Below are 19,851 nucleotides of genomic sequence, written 5' to 3' on the forward strand. Positions count from 1 at the left end.
GATCTTTGGAATTAGTTTCTAGTCTTTTTTTTTACTGTAAAGATTTTTTTTTTGACCTTTTTTGGGATAAGGTGTTGCTATGCAGTTCAGGCTGGGCTTGAGCTCACCTTGTAGCCTAGGCTGGTGTTGAACTTACAGCAATCCTCCTGCCTCAGCTTCCCAAGTGCTGGGACTACAGGCATGTACCACTGTGCCTGGCTAATATAAAGATCCTGATTACCTCTATTTCATTTGTTGTTTTGAGGGGCTATATTTTTGATTGGTAAATAACAATTGTATACATTTATGGGGCAGGTGTGATGTTTCAATATATGCAACAATTGTGCAATGACTAAATCAGAGTAACTACCACGGCCATTGCCTCAGGTAAATTTATCATTTCTTTGTGGTGAGAACATTTAAACCCTTCTCTTTTAGCTACCTTGTGACATGAAGTTTGTTGTTACTAACTTTCTTCTGTGCTTGCAATACAGCACCAGAACCAATCCCTCTGCCCAGCTGAAACTGCACTCTTTCCTGGCCCACCCCACCACCACATCAGTTTGATTCTTCTGTGGATCTTTCTAAGATAGCTTAGGACAGGTCTTCTGCAGCCCCGCTATGGGGACCTCCCCTGCCGACCCTGAGGAAGGTGTTTCCTTGCCAAGGGTATGGCCTGTGCCTACTTTGGCTTACGGGAAGGTAAGCCAAACAGTTCCTGGCCTGTCTGGGTTTGGAGGAGCCCTGCCCTTTCCTTCCCTCTTTCTTCCCAGCCCTCCATGGTCTCCCCTCACCCATGTACAGATAATGGCTCAGCCACAGATGATGATAAATTTGGGACACTCATAGGAAAATGGATGCACCTGAGAAATACAAGGTTGAGTAAGATAAATCAGACACACAAGCTTAAATACCATATGGTGTGTCTCATTTGAGTGAGGCCAAGGACATACAAAGAGCACAAAGGACAAATGGAAGGAGACAAGAGGATGAATCTCTTGCAAATGGGAAGGCATCCAGGAGACCAAGCACAAAGGGAGGGAAGAGGGGAAGTAAGGAGAATAAGGATGTGCTGTGACAGGAGCCTAATAACCTCAATGAATGTAAACCCTTGAAGTCATTGTTATGGTTTGAGTCTGAATGTCCCCTCAAAGCCTCATGCAGTCATGGAGGCAGAGTTTGTTTCTAGAGTTTGTGAATGTCTCATGGTCCAATATTGGAATTATGTGTGTGAGTGCTACACTCAAGTGGGTGTGACCTACATATATTATCAGGAACAGAAAGAGTCTTCTCTCTGTGCTCTTCCTCTTTTACTCTGTTACTTGTGCTGTTTTCCACCACAATGAACTGTTGCCCTCTCCTATGCCACTCTGCTTTGGAGCCAGCAGATTCTGGACTGAAACCTCCACAAACTGTGAGCTAAATAAATGTTTCCTTCCTTAATTTTGGATGTCAGGGATTTTGTCTCAGCAAAAAGAGAAAAGTAACTGACACAGTGATAAACTTGAGCTAAGATTAGTAATATCAACAGGAATAAACATGGGGAAGGGGAATTAGAAGCAGAGGAAGCAAGGAAGAGAGGGGAAGTGATCAAAAAAAGAAGGCTAGGCTGAAATATGTGCATTGTACCAGCCCAAAATGATTGTAGACTTCATGTGCTGCGGGCACATGCTAGTAACATATAAGTAAATTAATAAATGCATGTTTGTATGCCCAGGACTCCAGTTCCTTCCTCTCTGTACTCTGCCCCCAGATGCTGTCTGTTCCCACCTGGGAATCCTGTCTTTGGTGGAGTGACCGTGGCTTTCTTTGCATCCCAGACAGTGGTTGTAGACACTGTGGGGAGGGACCTGGCACGTGTGAGGCTCACTCTGCCTCTGTTCCCTCTCTCAGAGATGAGTGTCCCCCACTGTGAGCGTATGGTGTCAGAAAACACCTGCTTCTTTTTTGTTTGGTTTGCTAGTTATTTAAGGTGCAGGGTGTCTACTCTTTGTTATTCTATCATGACTAATAGGCCAATGAAACACTTAGAAGAACACAAAAACTCTCATAGGATACAGTGCCCCCTGTTTCTATAAAATGCAAATTTAATACAGGTAAATTTTAGGCAGGGGCATTATTAGATAGGTCTATCCCCATCCCTAACTTAGGGCACCGCCCAGGCTGCAGCGGGGCTGGGGGAGAGCAGGGTTTCCTTTCTTTCTGCTCTTGCGCTGGGCTGCCCTACTGTCTCCCTGCAGAGGCAACAGGTTTCCTCCTGCCGTCTGGCTTCTGGCAGCAGGCGTTCTGATAGATGCACAGAAGGGAGGAAAGGCAGGGTGAGAGCTTGGACTGGACACGAGGTGGGCAGAACTGGCGGCTGGTTCTGAGAACTGTCAGGCAGCTTTTGGTGCATTTGCAGGTGAGGCCCTGTGGATCACATCCTCCTCTCTCCGCTCAGCTCGCCGCTGGTCCTCCTCCCTGCCGACACAGCCAAGCAGTGATTACCGAGTGCCCTCTTGGGTGAGCAGAATGACCTCAGTGAAGCCTTTCATCTCATATGATCCTGGCTCCATGAGTGTAAAAGCAAGGCTGTGTGGCCTTCTCTAAAAGCTACTGGGGCCCTCACCCCATCCTGGCCAATGCTGTTTTGGTTTCCAGCAGCGGCCCTGACACTCTGGCCTTTGCCCCCCACTGGATTCCCTCCAGGAGCCTTGCCATTGACTGTCAGCTTCTCCTGTCCCTGGGTACTGCAGGAGTGTGGGCTGCATTTTACCCACTTCTTCCTGCTTGTCAACTGGTCCTGGGGTGAAAAGTGCCCCCTAAATTTACAGGCCTGGGAAGTAGGGTTTTGCACAGGTGCTTCAATTCTAATGAGGTCACTCTGGGTTAGAGAGTGCCCCAAGTCTCCTGTGACTGGTGTCCTTACAACAGGGCCCAGAGATGCAGTTGCACAGATGCAAAGGCTATGTGGACACAGAGAGCCCAGAGTGAGAGTTGCTGGCCAGAGCTCAGCAGAGGCCAGTAGTCCCTCCCACCCCCAGCCTGCAGAGAGCTTGCTGGCAGGGAGCTGCTGTGGTGGAAGGTGCTGAGGGTGGGCCTTCCCTCCCCCTGTGTCCTTCTGCCGGTCCAGAGTGACACCCTGCTCTGAGTTACGGCCCTGGGCTGGGATACTTTCACTGGACTAAAAACTGGGAAAGGAAATCACTCATATAGCCTTTCAAGGATGGCGCTTTGAAATCAGCACTACGACTTGCCATCCTGATCAGCCTTCTACCACTAGTACTGTCAATTTGTTTCATCTTAAGACATTGTAAAATTACATGCATTTCTTGATTCTTTTACAACAGCCAGTGGCTTAGAACACAATAATTTATTTATGAAAGGAGTCAACTTGGAGTAAGTTTACATCCAGAGAGATGGAGAAAGCCGGGATTGGAGCTGTCTCGTTTTCTTCTTCTTCTTTTTACATCTACTATATTGGAAAAGAAAAACTAAGCCTTTGAGAACATTTTCATGAGAGTAAACAGACAAAATATGGTAAAATCTCTGCAAACCTAAATTGGGAGCAGGAACACAGAAGGAAATAAATGAGTTTTCTCCCCCTTTATTAGCTGTAACCTCCTTTGGCCATTCCTCTGGCCCAAATAAGCAGGGCCGCGCTGGGAACCCGGACCAAATTATTTAATATAGTAAAAGTATGAGGGCACACGGGAGGTCCCACATCTATGAACTGAAAATTGAAAACTCAAAATGGGCAAAGTCGGAAAATCTGAAAACAAAACATTATTTAAAAGCGAAAGAAGGAAAAGAAAGTGCAGAATGGTGAAGCCCCACATTGCAGATCCGTATCTGTTGAAAGTGTCAGTAAGGAACTCGCTCCAGTTCTGATTCCAGGGGTGGAAGGGGGTTAGTGTCATTGAAGTCATGGTGTAAGGACTGTGTGAGCTCCGCGGGCAGGGAAGTGCAGTACGGAGACAGAGGCGTGGGACCCACCCAGTCAAGGTCCCCAAAGTACTCTCCGCAGACTTTTTGGCTGAAGCAAGGGGCAGATTGTCTTCTGCTGCTCATTCTTGGGGGCCACTGTCCCTGCAGTGGGGGCTGGAAGGACCTTCCAGAGGATCTGCTGCTCCTCTGGAAGACAGGAAGGGCTGGAGGTGAGAAGTAGGGGAGAACTTGGCAGCTCTGAGAGTCCTGCCAGAGGAGCCGCGGGGACTCCTTCCGCAGTGTGCGGGGCTGGGGCGCCCAGCGTGGCCTTATGAGTGGAGTTGAACATGCAGAGCCCCAAGTGGCATCCAACTATGTGGCTTGAAAACCAGGGTGGAGCTATGCTGTCATTTCAGAGTTTCCCGGGAAGGAAGCGCTGCCCTCATTTTGGAGTCGCATCTTGAGGGTTAGTTCAGGAAGGAAGGAAAATAACAACAAAATTACCTCTGCCTGCCAGAGCACTTCATGGTTCTGGAATCATATTGGTCAGAGTAGAAGAAATGTTTGAATGCGCTTTTCTTGCTCCTACATCTCAATCACCCTATTATTTCTTTTTCTTTCCTGGGTTGAGTCTTTATTTTATTTTAATCAATTGATTGTGTTATTTTACTGTAATTGACTGTACTTTTTGTGTTACTGGGGATTGAACCCAGGGCCTTCTTTATACTAAGCAAGCATTCTACTGCTAAGCTACACTCCTACTCCTTTATGATTTTATTGTGAGACAGAGTCTCACTAAGTTGTCCAGGCCTTGAACTTGTGATCTTTCTGCCTCGGCCTCCTGAGTGACTTGAATTAAAGGAATGTACTATTTTATTTATTTTATTTAACTATTATGAGGAAAAGCAATGCATAGTCTTTGTAAAACATCTGTAATACATATATATGGGGAAAATATCTCCTGTCACTCAATTCTATGCACATATATATACACATATTTATACATACATTGAAATAAATGGGATCACTCTTCCATCACTTACTCTTTCCATATATATCACAGTATTGTTGTCTTTCTTTGTGAGCATATACACAGTTATCTCTGTTTTTAATAGCTATGTAGGAGTTCATTGTACGAGTAAGTCTACTCTGTTTAATGGAACCCCTACTTAAAGTAAATAATTCCTTCCTTAATCATTCTCATGGGTACTCCTGTACCAGTGGTGATGAACTATGGCACCGGAAGGAGTTGTTTGTACCACTGAAAGTTCTAACATGTTCGCCATCACTGTCCCATGCCTTTAAACACCGTGTTCCTGCTTCTTGACTCCTTGTCTTTGGAGAGGAACTACTAACTTCCGTATGATAAAGGAGGCGTTCGTGGTAATTGTGCTACCTCCTGGCTTCCCTTCTGTTCATCTCCTGAGTTTTTATTAATTGTACTATTTGTATGTCCTCAAATTTTACAGTATTTAGACTGTGTCCAGCAGTGCCTTGTTCTGCTAGCTCGGTGCATTTCAGGTCTTGTCCATGCTGGGGAAGCTCTTTCACACTGGGTGAGGCAGAGGACCTCCTGTCAAGGTCTGGTGGTTGTGACGTTTTTATGTGCTTGAATTCCCAGCTGCTGAACAGATGTGTCCAGTAGAGGCTCAGTTAGGGCCCAGGGCTGGGGGTGGGACTCAGTAGTGGAACATTGGCCTTGCATGCATGAGGCCCTGGGTTTGAGCCCCAGCACTAAACAAAAAGTTAGATTAACAAATAAAAACACTGATGTGGTTATACTGTGTAGATGGTAAAGCATACGATTTAGTTTTTTCTCAGAAAAGCAGGTCTAGCTTTCTCAGGTAAAACTTACCTGAAGCATGGCTACAACCATCAACCCTTGGAAAGTTCTGAGGCATGGGTAGACTAGATAATGACCATGTTATGTTCAGCAAACCTCAAAATATTACAGGATCAGTTAGACACATAAGAAGTCTTCTTCAAAACTGAAGCGTACTATATCCTTATTTTCCTTCACTTTTGAACTTTTGACTTTTTGAGTTCCTGATGTTTTGAGTGTTATCCAAATGATCCACAGGCATCAGTTATTCATCCATGACTTTCATTGGATCAGGCCACTCTATACTAGTGGTAGTGAACTTACGACATGCGTGCGGCAGCAGGCTCTTTGTATCATTGAAAGCTCTGTTATTGTACTTTTCTTTTTAAGACAAAACATGTTAATGCATGAGTTGTTTTTTCCTAAACGAAAACCTCAGCAATCAGGTTTAATTGCAGTGTTGGTACTTTGTGATATGTAAGTGGTTTGGGGTTGCGGTTTGGTTGCTCAGTCTCCAAAGGCTTCACTATGTCTGCTCTATAAGGAACTCACCTTTGTATGAAATATTGTCAGAGGCCTCATAGTCAGCCTGCCCAGGCCTCTTACATGCACTTGGAGGGTGCCATGAGGTGGAGCTGTGATTTGGAGACCCTCCAAACCCATTGCAATTGCTTGTCACTGTCTAACTCTGGCTTTGTATAAATAAATGCATAGATACTAGTTTAATGTCTGATGTAGCCAGTGTAAGCTTTGGTTTTCAGCTACAGATTGTTTCTTTCTCCCTGTTCCCCCTGAAGTTAATCAGTTTTGGGCAGCTACAGTGTTACTGGCTTGATCTCTTACAGCAGGAAAGAATCGTTAGTTGAGATCCATGACATAGGTTTGCCCTGGTACAGGGCTCTGGGACTGTCTTAGTTACTTTTCTCTCATTGCAGAGGCAAAAATCCCACTTTGTTCAAAATTCAGGGAGGAAAGTTTTATTTAGCTCGCAGTTTGTGGAGGTTTCAGCCTAGCTCCAAGGCAGGGTGGCACCGTGAGAGGCAATAGTTCAAGGTGGCACGAGACAACAAATGCAACAAGAGTAAAAAGAAGGAAGAACAAGCCTCCTTTCCTACCTTATATGTAATCAGGCTACTCTGCCAGGGTGGATGGGTGTAGCACTCACGCCATCTTTGTGCCTTCCTCTTGCTGCAGGCTGAGAATGTTTACAAAGTGAGGACCCTGGTCCCCTGCTGAGTTGCTTAGTTAACCTTTTAAAACTCAAGTTGACTCAATGAATCCACCATCACAACATTCTAGGGTTGTCTTCTACACCCACCCTAGGTCGTGTCTTCTACACACTAGGATGTAGAACTGCTGAGTCACTTAGTTAAGCTTTTAGACTTGTCAAGTTGATACAATGTATCAACCATTAGGCCTTGTTAGATTCCTGCTGGCTCAGCCTGGAAGCTTCAAGTACCTCCCTCTCCACGGCCTTCCCTTGGCCTTACCTAGCCCTCCCAGGCTACCATTCCAGGCAGTTAACGTGGATGTAAATCTTAACACAATGCCTCATTCCAAAGCAGAGCTGAGGTTTTTAGATAACCACATTAAAAAGAAAAGCTAAAGTGCTTTTCTAGAGAAGATCTTTAAAAACTCCTTAAAATTTAGCAAGAGAAGCCCCATCATTATTTGGGCGTTGGATCTAGCAATAGCACGCTGGGTGGCACCTGCCAGGGCAGCTTGTAAGGAAGCAGAGCAGACGCATTCTGGTAGAACCTATTCTGCTTGTGGTCAGCACCTCACCCAGCTTGCCTGTCCCTCCCAGTCCTGTAAGGTGGCAGGATATTTTCCCCTGGAAGTCAAAGACTTGGGCTCCACTGCAGCCCTGTGAGGATCTGGGTGTATACATCAGTAATTTGCTTAAAATGAAGTCTGATTAATATATAGTCACAGAAGAGTTTTTGTATTAAAAATATTAAGATGTCTTCTTCCAAGCCTCCCACCTGCCTTACATAAATCCTCAGAGATCTCAGTGGTATGAGGGTCTTTGGTATCATCCCAGGTATGTCTGGAACATACACTTACATTGAAATAAGTGGTAGTGTACATGTATTGTTCTGAAAGGTGTATAATTATGTGTATATGTATAGAATAAGTGAAGTTTAAAATTTTTAATGATCTATTGGCCACTATCTGACATGATATTTACAGAACTTATTTTTTTTGGCCATAGCATTCCACCTCTTGGATACACTGTAATTTATGTAAACAGGCCTTGTAGAGGAGCACAGATTGTTTCCAAGCTTTATACCATTGAGACAATACTTTTAAAAACAGAATTAAAACACTTATATTAGGACTAGTTAGCTGAGTTTTAATCATATGTTTCTTGTTAAATTTTTTAAAGCAGCTGTTTCTTTTTTAATATTTATTTTTATTAGTCCCTGTTTGTAGTACATGGTGATGACATTCATTGTGGGGAGTTAATATGTGGATATAACACATCTTATTTCTTTTTACATCCCCGTGCCCCTTCCTTCCCCCGTTCTTGCCCCTTCCTTTTCCCTCCATCTCTTAGTCTCCTTTTCATCTGTGGAAGATCTTTTATTTTACTCTTTATTTATACTTTGAGTTTCTCATGTATGAAAAATCATGCAATATATAAGTGTGTGTGTCTGACTCATTTCACTTAATATTATGGTCTCTAGGCGCTTCCCTTTACCTGTAAATGTCTTAAGTTTATCCTTCGTCATGGCAGAGTAGTACTCCGTTATGTGTAAATACCACATTTTCTTCATCCACTCATCTGTTGATGGACATAGGCAGCTTCCAAGATTCAGCTACTATGAGCTGTGCTGCTGTAAACACAGGTGTAAGTGCATCACTACAATATGATGTCTTTATCTCTTTTGGGAAGCTACTTAGTAGGGGAATAGCTGGGTTGAATAGAATTTCTATTTTTAGTTTTCCAAAAAAATCTCCACATTGATTTCCATAGTGATGGTACCAGCGCTCAAAGAATACTTTTATTCATACCACTGCATAGATTTTATATGTGTGACTGTATTTATAAGGTAAATTGCTGGAACTAACATTTTAAGGTATTTGATAGCTTTGGCCAACTTACTTTCCTGGGTTGTTACACAGACTTAAACTGTCTTATCCCAGTTAAGACAGTGACAGTGACAGCCTGTTTACTATGCACTGTATTTCCCTTTGTGATGTTTGTCAGTTAGATAAGAAAAAGTTTATCACATAGTTTTTAATTTGCATTGTTATGGCTAACACTGAGCATACTCCTGTCTGTGTGTATTTCCTTATTAGTGAACAATCTGTGTATTCTCTGTTCATTTCTCTATTGGGCTGTTAGTCTTTTTCTTATTTATGTGTTGGAACTATCTATGTTTTGAGGAAATTGAAGCTATTTATATATTAAGAAAATCAGTTCTTTTGTCTGACATAAGCGAAACACTTTCACATTTTGATATTTGTCTTTGTAATGTTAACAATTTTATTCTACAAAAACCCTGGCCACCTTTTGTGACTCTTGGGTTGTTAGAAAGCCCTGTATTATACAGTCTGCATTTTTTTTTTTTGGTCTTTTTTGAGCTGGGGTCTCGCTATGCAGTTCATGCTGGCTTTGAGCTCACTTTGTAGCCCAGGCTGGTCTCGAACTTGCAATGATCCTCCCACCTCAGCCTCCCCAGTGCTGGGATTACAGGCGTGAGCCACCACGCCTGGCTCAGTCTGCATGTTTTTGTCTAGCACATCTGTGGTTCTTCTCCTCTAAGTCTTCCTCCTTACTTTGGAATAAGGTGAAGCACTTTGTGTTCCAATGCCTGGAAGAGCTCTGGCTTTGAGGAAATGTTTAATTTGTCACCAGCACTGCCTGCGTGTGTCCTACTCATTTCCCTTCTTCGAGGACAGAGAGAAGCAGCCAGCTGTGTGGCAGGTGGGCAGCAGGAATCTGATAGCTTGTGCAGGGGGGCACGAGATGAATGACAGTAGCAGAGGTCCGAGTCTGGTCTGGATCTGTTGGTATAAAGTAGGGACTGAAGTCATGGTAAAGACTGCTGATAGTACAGGCTTGGCAGTCAGAATCCACAGTGGACACTGGCAGAGGTGCTCTAGCTGCAGCAAAGCTCAGTTCTTCCTGAAGGCTTGGAGTTGTCACCTCTCTTGATGCAGCTACAGATACTACTGTTCTCCTCTGCCCAGAGCAGCGGGCACCAATGCCCTGGTACAGTGGTTCTCCATACTGGAGCATTGGGACTCAGTGGATCTGTGATGAGACCCCAGTGTTGCTTTTGGAAATCCTCAAGACTGGACTCGGATGCACAGCTAGTGCAGATGGTTTGTAGTCTCTTTACCTCGGGGCTTCCCAACGTGTAGCCGGCCCACTCTGGGTCCTGCTCAGGACAGACTCAGGAGGTCCAGGACAGGCTGCAACGCTGTGTGTGCCGGCCTCCAGGCCACACTAGAGTGATTTATGCTTGTTAGTCTCAGTGCCCAGCACTGGCCTGCACCAGTCCATGACGGGAAGTTATGTGTTTGTGGCCAGGCCCTGCTCTCTGAAGGAATTTACGTAGTGGTCCAGAAAGCGCTTGGGTTAAGTGACCTGCTTTCCATGGCCAGCTCTGCCACTCATTAGCTGATCAAGTTGTTTAGAGGTGCTTCAGTCCCTCCCGGGCTCTGCTATAAGGAACCACAGAGCCGAGCCGGGTAAACTGTGCTCGAAGCATCCCCAGCCAGGGACTCTGTCCTCTCTGGAGCAAGCAACAGTGGCATGGAATGGCAGCCTGCACTCTGTCACCAAGACCTGCTTCCTTAGGGGCTGGGCTGAGCCTATGATCTGCTGCAGGAAATAAAACTGACAAGTTGCAAAGAATTTAAGAAAGACCCAGATTGCAAACTGAAGAAGAATGCAGAGAAGCTATCGGGGTCTTGATTGGAGCAATAAAGGGGGACTTCGTAGCCAGGGATATGAGTTGATGCTATTTTCAGGGCCAGATGGGCTGGAGAGTTGGGCAACAGCTCTCAGGCTTTCACACTTGTTTGTTTCTGAAACAGCATCCATCCACAGTGAAGAACAAAGCCTACTTTTCTGCCTTAAATTAAAACAATGGAGGAGAAAATGTCTTATGTGGAAGTCAGTGTTTGACGGGAAAAATGCTAAAAGCCCTCCTCCTTTCTTAGCAATCTTTCCTTATTTCATTTTCCTTTTTTTCCTCTATTTTGCCTCATGAGAATTCTCGTGAGGCATGTGCTCATGGCCTGTGCTCTACCCCTGGCCACGCCCCCCAGCCCTCTCCTTTATCTATACTTATTTTTTCTTTTTTTTGGTACTGGGGATCAATCTCATGACCTTGCGCTTGCCAGGCAGGTGCTTATGCCACTGAGCTAAATCCCTGGCCTTATACTTATTTTTTTCAAGGCTATTTCTGAGTGTTAAAAGATTGACCCTGAATAGGGACATTTCTCTATCAGTGTAGGCTGAGTCAAAAACTGTGCACACCCTATGGATAATAATAAATAGTATTTGACATCACCTAAAATTTATATATATATATATATATATATATATATATATATATATATGTAATATTGAAAATGACATAGCTCTTCATCTTAACTCATTGGAAAAGAGACTGATAATTTATTTAGATCTATAATATAGGTGTTCAGGAATTTTTAATATACTTCTTTTGGTCAAAAGGAATGTATTTTGCATTGTAACTCGAGCTTTACTAAATTGTATGTATGTTCCCTTACAAAGAGGTTGTATGATCATTGCTCAGGTATAGAAAAATACAAAAGAGAACACTTACTCTCCTCTCATGAGTTATATTTAGCACACACAATTTGGCTATAACTGTTCTCTGAATATCATAAGAGTTTTGATTTTTTTTTTCTCTATGCCTACATTATTTTTAAAATTGCAGACTGCCAATGCGGTTTCTCACAAACACATACCATTATACTTCTGTTGTTGGTAAATCTTTTACATAATCAGCTATTGGTTATCTGTCATAATGCAAATGACAATACAATACAGTAGAAATGTTCTATTTTTAAATCATTAAGCAATATATGTCATTTAATAGCAAGGTTATTTTGGTTGTTAGTGACAGAAAACTGAACTCATTGAATGACAGAGAACTGAAACTGAAAAGCTGGGAGCTAGTACAGGCTTTGGCTATAGTGATTGCAACAGTCAGGTTTTCATTTCTGGGACACAGTACGTAACACTCACAAGTTAAAGAAGGAGAAGTGCAATTTGCCTCGTAGTTTTAGGGGGCTCAGTCTGTGGTCAGCTGCTCCAAGGCAGGAGCATCATGGTGGAAGGGTGTGGCAGAGCAGAGGTACTCTGTTTATGAGGACCAGGAGACAGAGCAGGGGACAGCAGCAGAGAGGAAGGGGCAGGGAGCAGACCCAGACCCCAAGGCCACGCCTCTGTGACCTACCCAGACACACAGAGGAGCATGTTTCACCAGTCCCTGAGTGGGTCCCAAAGTCAGTCAGGTCCACCTACCACCTGCCCACTACAGGGATATAAAGTACAGTCAGGCTGCTCCCTGCATACCATAGCCTTGTGATCCTTTAATGACTTCTGGCTTCATTTAATTATGTAATGGCTGCTAGGATTTGTAAAATCTTTCTTGTTCAGTGCAGTGGAGAAAGAGAAAAGCCCTTTTACTTTACTCCTTTGGCCAATCCTGAAATGCTCCACAGTGGCTTCAGTAGGAGATCAGTCACCCTCCTGAGTCTCTGAGGCCAGTGACACTGAGGTCTTGATTGGGATTGACTAGATTTATGTGGGGGTGTCCTGGAGCCAGGAGGCTGTGCAGCACTGAGCAGGAGGAGAACAAGTCCTTGGGGGTAACTGGCTGCTTATGCAAAGAAGAGGGTGAAGGTTGGTGTAGCTGCCAGCAGCAGTGCCAGTGAACATAGCCATCACTATGTGTCTTTCCCCACAGAAGCCAATACTGAGTTTACACTGGCTCAGTACAGGATTTCAGTGGCAGAGAGGCCTTAGTGGGGAGCTTTCAGGTTGGATGACACAGGGCTGAAGTTGGAGACAAAATGAGTACCTTAATGAAAAAATTAAAAACAATTGTGTTGGCTGTCTGACAGTTTACCTTAAATGAAGAATCATATTCAAAATTTCAGTCATGGTGGTACGTGCCTATAATCCCAGCTGCTCAGGAAGCTGAGGCAGAAGGATCTCAAGTTTCAGCCCAGCCCGAGCAACTTAGCATGATCCTGTCTTAAATATTTTTTGAAGTGGTCAGCTCATAACAGAGCACTTACCTACCATGTAAAGCTCTGGGTTCCATCCTCATTATGGCTAAAAGTAAAAGTAAAACATATTTAAGATATCTTAAGATATCTATTTAAGATATTTAACAACCTGTGGCAAAGAGATATTTAACAACCTGTTTCAGAGAGATAACTAATCAGAATGAGTTGAGTCCAGCAGGTCAGAACTGCTACTGATTGCAGCAGAGGCTCCTAGAGGGTTCTGGTGGGAGGGGTTGGTAAGGTGCTACTGTGCTTTCCAAACATGTCCCTACTCTGTTAGTTTCTGGGGGATCCATGGTAGAGTACCGTGCCCTGGAAGAGTTACAGTAGTGGAAATGTGTTCTCTCATGGTTAGAAGCACAGAATGAAGGTGTCAGCAGGCTCTAGGGAAGAGCTCCCTCACCAACCCTCTCTCCGCTCCCCAGGGTCGTCAGCAGTCCCTGGCATTCCTTGGCTTGTAGCTGCACCACCTCAACCCCCATTCTCACTTGGCTTTTTCTTCCATGGGCCCTCCATGTTTCAGTATTCAGATTTCTCTCTTCTTGTTAAAAAGATGAACAACTTCCTGCTTAATGTTTATTATTTTAATTCTGTTAAAATAGGAATGTTTGGGTAACAGTTTGGTGAAGAATTAATATTCCCCCATATGTGACTCTGTGCATGGAAAAGTATTACTCTCTTGCATGAGAGTTTATTGAATTCAGACAAATTTTGCCTTAAAAACGGAGCTGGTTACAATTAGACATCGTGCATTAGTGTATTTAATAGCAATGCAAGAAAAGTAGGAGAGAAATATAACTGGTGAAGGGTTGGAAAGCCACTTCTTTCAAGGAATATGTGAAAACAGTGGTAATGATCTTGAGCTCTTTGAAGCACCGTTCTGTGGAAAAGGGATTAGACGCTGGTGAGCAGAACTGGAAGCAAGAAGCTAACATTAAGGGCAGTACTGGATGCAACCTAAGCCAGAACTATCTCAGTGTGGGCAGGCGTGGAGGCGGCTAAGCGTGGGAGGGAGGAAGAAGGGCAGGTTGCTGGACATGCTTGATTACCTCCTGCCATTTCCTAGAGATCCCACCTTGACCAGAACATGGGAACAGGGGCCCCTCCTGGCTTCCGGAGTTGTTACAAATCCCCCTGAAACCTCTCTCCCTGCATAACCCATGAACATCAATATTATCGGTGTAGCAAGGTGCTGCTACATATGTAAATGCTTTTTAAAGCTGGCAACTCAAAGTCTGTCTAACCTTGGTGCTACAGACTGACAGGACAAAGAAATCCAGGGGGTGGGAGGAGGTTAATTCAGGAGAAGAGGGACATTGGCAGGTGCGGAAGGCAGGGGAGGGCACTGGTGTCTGTTGGGTGTGCATTGTGCGGGCGTCTTGGGCTGGTCTCTCTCTGTACATTTAATAAGGGCGTAGGCCTCTCATTTGATACTCTGGTGGCCTGGAAACTTCAAGAAGCTGTGGTTCCGAGAGTGCTGAGTTCCCAAGCTAATTGGAGTTTTCTTATGTATCCTTTGGTGGTGGAACCCAGGACTGTTCTGATGGCTACATGTGCAAGACACACTTCCGAGCAACCGCAGCGGCCCATCCCAGCATGTCCCCCGAGGGGCAGACCTGGCTTCCCGTGGAGGTGAGTAGTCCAGCACATGCCGGCCCTGTAAGTGCTTAGATGTGTGTCTGCTTTTAAAGACTAACGCTAATGACCCTGGGATAGTTTTTGTGGAGAAGTGGACGTTTGTAAAGAGCGATATTTTTCTATAATACTGAAAGCAGGAGTTGTGTGGTCCACTCCAAGTCTACTTAACCATATTAAACCTTTGCGTTTCTGGCTTCAGACGACAGACACCTTCTCCTGCCTCCTAACTGTCCTCTAATGAAATCCTCCCCGTGGAATACAGACCTCTGTCTCAGCTGCTGAATGTTTGGCTGGAGACCTTTTTGTCCAGTCTGCCTTTACCGATTTTCCTTAGCCATGGATCTGGGTCGCATTCCTTAGGGGATTTTAATGCTCACTGAGAAACTTAAGACTCAATTCTATTCAGGTGGTAACAGCTTAGTGGTTTTCCTGTTATCAAAATGCAAGTAGTATTATTATATTTCTTATATGAATGGAAATATACATATCCACTATAAAAAATAAAGTGATGTGTAAGAAGGGTAAAAAAATCACCTTTTATATACCCCTCAATACATACATTATTAGTATTTTGGAAAATGTTCTTCTACGCATTTTATTTTGGTTTTTGAAGCAGGGTGTTACCATGTAATCTACACTGGCCTCAAACTCATGATCCTCCTGCCTGTTTCCCAGGTGCTGAGATGACAGGCGTGTGTCAATGTGCCAGGCTTTTCCTCATGTTTCTGTTACACATGGCCACTGTTTTTTGCAGTGAGCAAGTATATCATAGTTGTGTCACCAAGCTGATAAATGCAGAATTTCATTATTCTCTTTCATGTCTTTGTAATATTCTGTCCTAGAGTGCACTGTAGTTATGTGGGGCTCATACTTCAGAAAACACTGGAGTTTTGAAAGTCAGTTGGTGGGAACTTCATTGTTTCAGCGCAAAGGCAGGCATCACTAATGCCTGGATTCTGGGCAGCAAATGGACAAGCGATAGTTTTGTGTAGAAGTCTTTCTCTAGCTGTCTTCAGTCAGGTCCATTTGCAGTCAAGCATTAGCCCCTTCCCTGTGTCTGATGCTGGCCTGGAGGCGTCTTCTCCAGTAGGGTTTGATCTGCAGGCTGACCTAGAGGGTGCTGCACTTGGAAGGAAACTGAGTGTCCCAGGGTGGGTTGGATCTTACTTGGTGCTTCATGGTTGAAACAGCCAGCATCAGCATCAAATCTGAAACTAAGCCTGTTAGGAAACCTTTGTTTTCGCTATATATTAACATTAAAGCACTTAAAATTAACAAAGAAACGATGACTAAGAAGGTGAATTGCTAGTTTTTGTTTAACAAGTTGGCAGAGATTTTAAAAGCACTAGAAATTGATGTCGACAGTGTGAAGGATCTGATACTTACAGAGTTTGAAATTGTGCATGGGATATCAGTGACCTAGTCAGTCGTATGCTAGGAATCCAGTCTCATAAAATAGAAATTTTCCCAACATTTTTTTTGTTTCCAAATTTTTTGAATGAATTCCAACCTATGGAAGAGTCGAGAGATTTTTTTGTTGGTGCAGGGGATGTGCATCTAGAGTCCACTACCATCTGTACTCAGCTGAGCTTGCTTTGTGTATCCTTCTGTCTGTCCATACATAGTTTTTGATGCAACATTTTTACCTCAAGGTAGATTGCAGACACATACTGTAAACTAATGAGAGATGTGCCCAGAGTTTTGCCTGTGAGTACATCAATTGACCAGTGTGATAGGAAAAACAGCAGCACCTGTGATGTGTGTCAGTCCCATGTCTCTCCAGTACGGCCTCGTCCCTCACTTACAGTGGCCTTCTAGGTGGCTGATGTCATGCTCTTACTGTATTTTTTAAAAGGCATGCTTCTTTCTTAGGCTAACAACCCCACAGAGGTAAGGTGGCTCGGTAAGTATCCAAGATCCAGTAAATCCCAGTGGCCCTCAGAGCTGACTCACCTCCTGTGTTGGTAGCAGCTGGTTTAGCAGCTGAGCTACTTAGAACTGATTGAATTCTAGAAGAGTTTTGTTCCCACTTTTCCTCCAGGAATTAGTACGGGAGAATTAAGGACATATGAGGAGAGTAGAGGGCTTTGAGCGGTTTGTGTTTGGAAGTGTCACCTGGAGTGGGATCTGCTCAGGAGCCCTGGTCTTCAGTCAGCGCAGCGTGCGCTCTGTGACTGTGTGGCCACCGCTCATACAGCTTTGCAGTTCTGCTGAGCAGTTCTCTTGGCTCTCTCTGAGCTACAGGCAGCTCAGCCGTAACTGTGACTTCTCATCCCGAGAGTTCCCCGTGATGCCTGCATGTGCTTGAGTGGCTTGGATAAAATAAGCGTGAAGTACTATTTTATTTTAATATTTCATAAAAATTATTTAAGTTTCCTGGTACTTTTGCTTTCGATCAAACTTTATTGGCACAGTTTAGATATACATAATGATCACATTTGTTATAGAGAATTTGTTTCTGTACATGATGGATCTGGATTCTTCTTTTTTCCCCTTTCTCTTCCTTCCCTTCAACCCCCTTCCCCCTTCTTATTTACAAAAGCTTTTTTCCATTTTTTCCTCCTTTTCTCATTTTTTTCTTTGCTCTTCCTTCTTTTTCACACTCTCTCCCTTTTTCACACTCCTTTCCCTTTCCAATATTTTCTCCCTATTTCACAAGATCTGTTATGTATTTTGGTTCATATTTACACTTTCGAGTTCTTAAACTAGAGAAACACTGTGATATTTACTGTATGTCCAATTTATTTCACTTAGGAGTGTGGTCTAAAAGTGCATCCATTTACCTAGAAATGTCTCAAATTCATTCTTCTTTAAGGCTGAGTAGTGCTCCCTTGTACAGAAAACCCACTTCTTTTTTATCCATTTATCAGTCGACGGGCATTTGGGCTATTTCTAAGATTTTACTGCCACTAATTGTGCTGCTATAAACATGGGTGTGCATATGTTGTGATAGGATGTTTTTAATTCTTTAGGGAAGATGCCAGGAAGGGCAATAGCTGGGTCAACTGGAACCTGTAGTTTTAATTTTTTGAGGAATCTCCACACTGATTTCTATAGCTGTTGTACCAGTCTGTACTCCTGCCAACAGTAGACCAAGGGTTCCCTTTTCACCACAGCCCAGCCAGGGATTTGTTATTGGTTGATGTATTAATGGTGGCTGTTCTTTCTGGAGTGAGATGGAATCTCAGCATTGTTTTAAATTTGCTTTTTAAAAAAATTTTATTTAAAGGAAAAAGAGAAAAAACAAAACAAAACAAAGCAGTGTAAGGGTACAATTAATACAGAACTACAAAAAAAAAACCAGTAAGAAATCACCAGTTAATAGATTATAATTATCATCCTAGAGACAGTTGCTCAAGTCACAGTGTCAAAGCATACAAAGTGGACATTCAAACAGTGAGACTGCAAACAGTTGTGTTCAATGATCCAACCAAGAACATTAATATGGTCATCTATTTAACACCCCTAAACACACTTGTAGTTGTATACTTTAGAGCACTTTTTTTTCCCTCTCTTTTTTACAACAAAATTTATACATTTTGGGTTTTATTACTCCTTAGTTCTTACTACTTTTTTTTGGAAGAGAATAAAATCAAATATGGCAAAACAAAGCTGTCAGTCAAAACCAAGGTAGACATAGCACATGATGTAAAAATAGAGTACAAGGTTATCGACAATGGTTACCATAATGCCTCTTGCTTCCTTCAAAAGAATGTCTATCTCATTAGGTATTATAAAGTTGAACAAAACAGTAGAGAACAAGACCAATAAAACCTACTTTTCAAATGACCAGTGCTATGGAACGTTTTTCATATATGTATTTATCTGCCATTTGTGCTTCTTCATCTGAGGAGTGTGTATTCATCTCAGATACCCATTTTGGGATTTAAATTTGGGAGGTCTGATCTTTTTCAGTTCTTTATATAGCCAAGATATTAGTCCTTTTCTGAGCAACAACTGGCTAAATTTTTTCCCAGTCGGAGTTGTCTTTTCATTCTGTTGGTGATTTCTTTTGCAGTGCAAAAGTTTTTTAATAAGATGAGGAGCCAGTTGCTGATTCTTTGTAGTATTTCCCATGCAAACAAGGTTTTGTTCATGAACTCTTTGCCTATACCTGTTTCTTCAAGGGTCCTATGTACTTTCTCTTCTAGCAGATTTAGTGCTTTAGTTTTAATATTTAGATCTTTGATCCATTTTGATTTTAGTTTGGTGCATGGTGATAGACATGAATCTAGTTTTAATCTTTGGCATGTGGAAAGCCAGTTTTCCCATTTATTAAAGAGACTGTCTTTCTTCCAGTGAAAGTTTTGGGCCCTTGTACAGTTTTCATTTTAGTAGTATGTGTTTCCATTTCATAATGATCACCTGTGTCCTGAGTAGTCAGTACATGCACACAACACATCTTAATTCCTTTGGTGCCCCGTTCTCCTTAACCCATCCCCCCTCTCTCTGTCTCTAGGTCCTCTTCCTACTTATAAAAGGCCTTCCTGTTGCCTATTATCTAGATTTCAGTTTCCTCCTCAATTTTTATACTTTGGATTTCTCATATAAGAAAAACCATGTAACATTTAAGCTCACGTCTGATTTATTTCACTATCATTATGATATCAAGGAGAACTCATTTTCCTACAGGTGTATGCTATTAATAATGGTAATAAAGTATCTCATAATTATGCAACTAAAGGCAAATTTTGAGTGGGGAAACAGGAAGTAGAGACTGGAAGGAAGCAGTCCTCCCTTCCTTCCACCGTGTGCCCTGCTCTTGCCTTTAGAGGCTGGGAATAACCTCAGGTTGGAAGATGACTGTTCTGTCTGCCACAGCAACCTTGTGTCCCAGAGTGGTGCAGAGATGGCTGAGAATGTGTCTCAGGGCCTAGCAATGCTGTGCTGATTGGGACACCAGTGAATTTCCCTGTAACTGTACACATGACTCTCACTTGCCTGGATCACTACCAGGCAGAGGCATATTCTAACGTCCTTTCTTTCTTCATCATAGATTTACTCACAAGTTTTATTTAGAAATATCCTTTTAGATATGATGATGTGCAATTTGCTATTGTTCACTTTTAGATTTCTTAGAATTAATTTTTTATTCTAATAGTATTTTTATTTGTGGCGTTAGTAGAAAATATCAATATACATATATATATGTGTGTGTGTGTGTGTATGTGTGTATGAAGTGGAATGTAATTAAATGAAGAATCTACTGTTTGCCTTTAAAT

The 19,851-nt window shown here is 42.9% G+C and overlaps 1 protein-coding gene across 6 annotated transcripts in view; it reads left to right on the plus strand.

The window, feature by feature from the left end:
- Window positions 1-19,851, plus strand: part of Atg10 (autophagy related 10) — a 232,250-nt gene that overhangs the window by 50,339 nt on the left and 162,060 nt on the right. For 4 of the 6 annotated variants that reach the window (XM_063245285.1, XM_063245288.1, XM_063245287.1 and 1 more), the window contains one exon: window positions 14,525-14,623. The exons of the other annotated variants lie outside the window; for them this stretch is intronic. In XM_063245285.1, the coding sequence (XP_063101355.1) occupies window positions 14,525-14,623 (99 nt within the window). The remainder of the gene's footprint in view (window positions 1-14,524; window positions 14,624-19,851) is intronic. 6 annotated transcript variants of the gene reach the window in all.

Source organism: Cavia porcellus, unplaced genomic scaffold (assembly GCF_034190915.1).
Source record: "Cavia porcellus strain 051 isolate PalLab524CR breed Dunkin Hartley unplaced genomic scaffold, mCavPor4.1 scaffold_2, whole genome shotgun sequence".
Classification (NCBI taxonomy): Eukaryota; Metazoa; Chordata; class Mammalia; order Rodentia; family Caviidae; genus Cavia; species Cavia porcellus.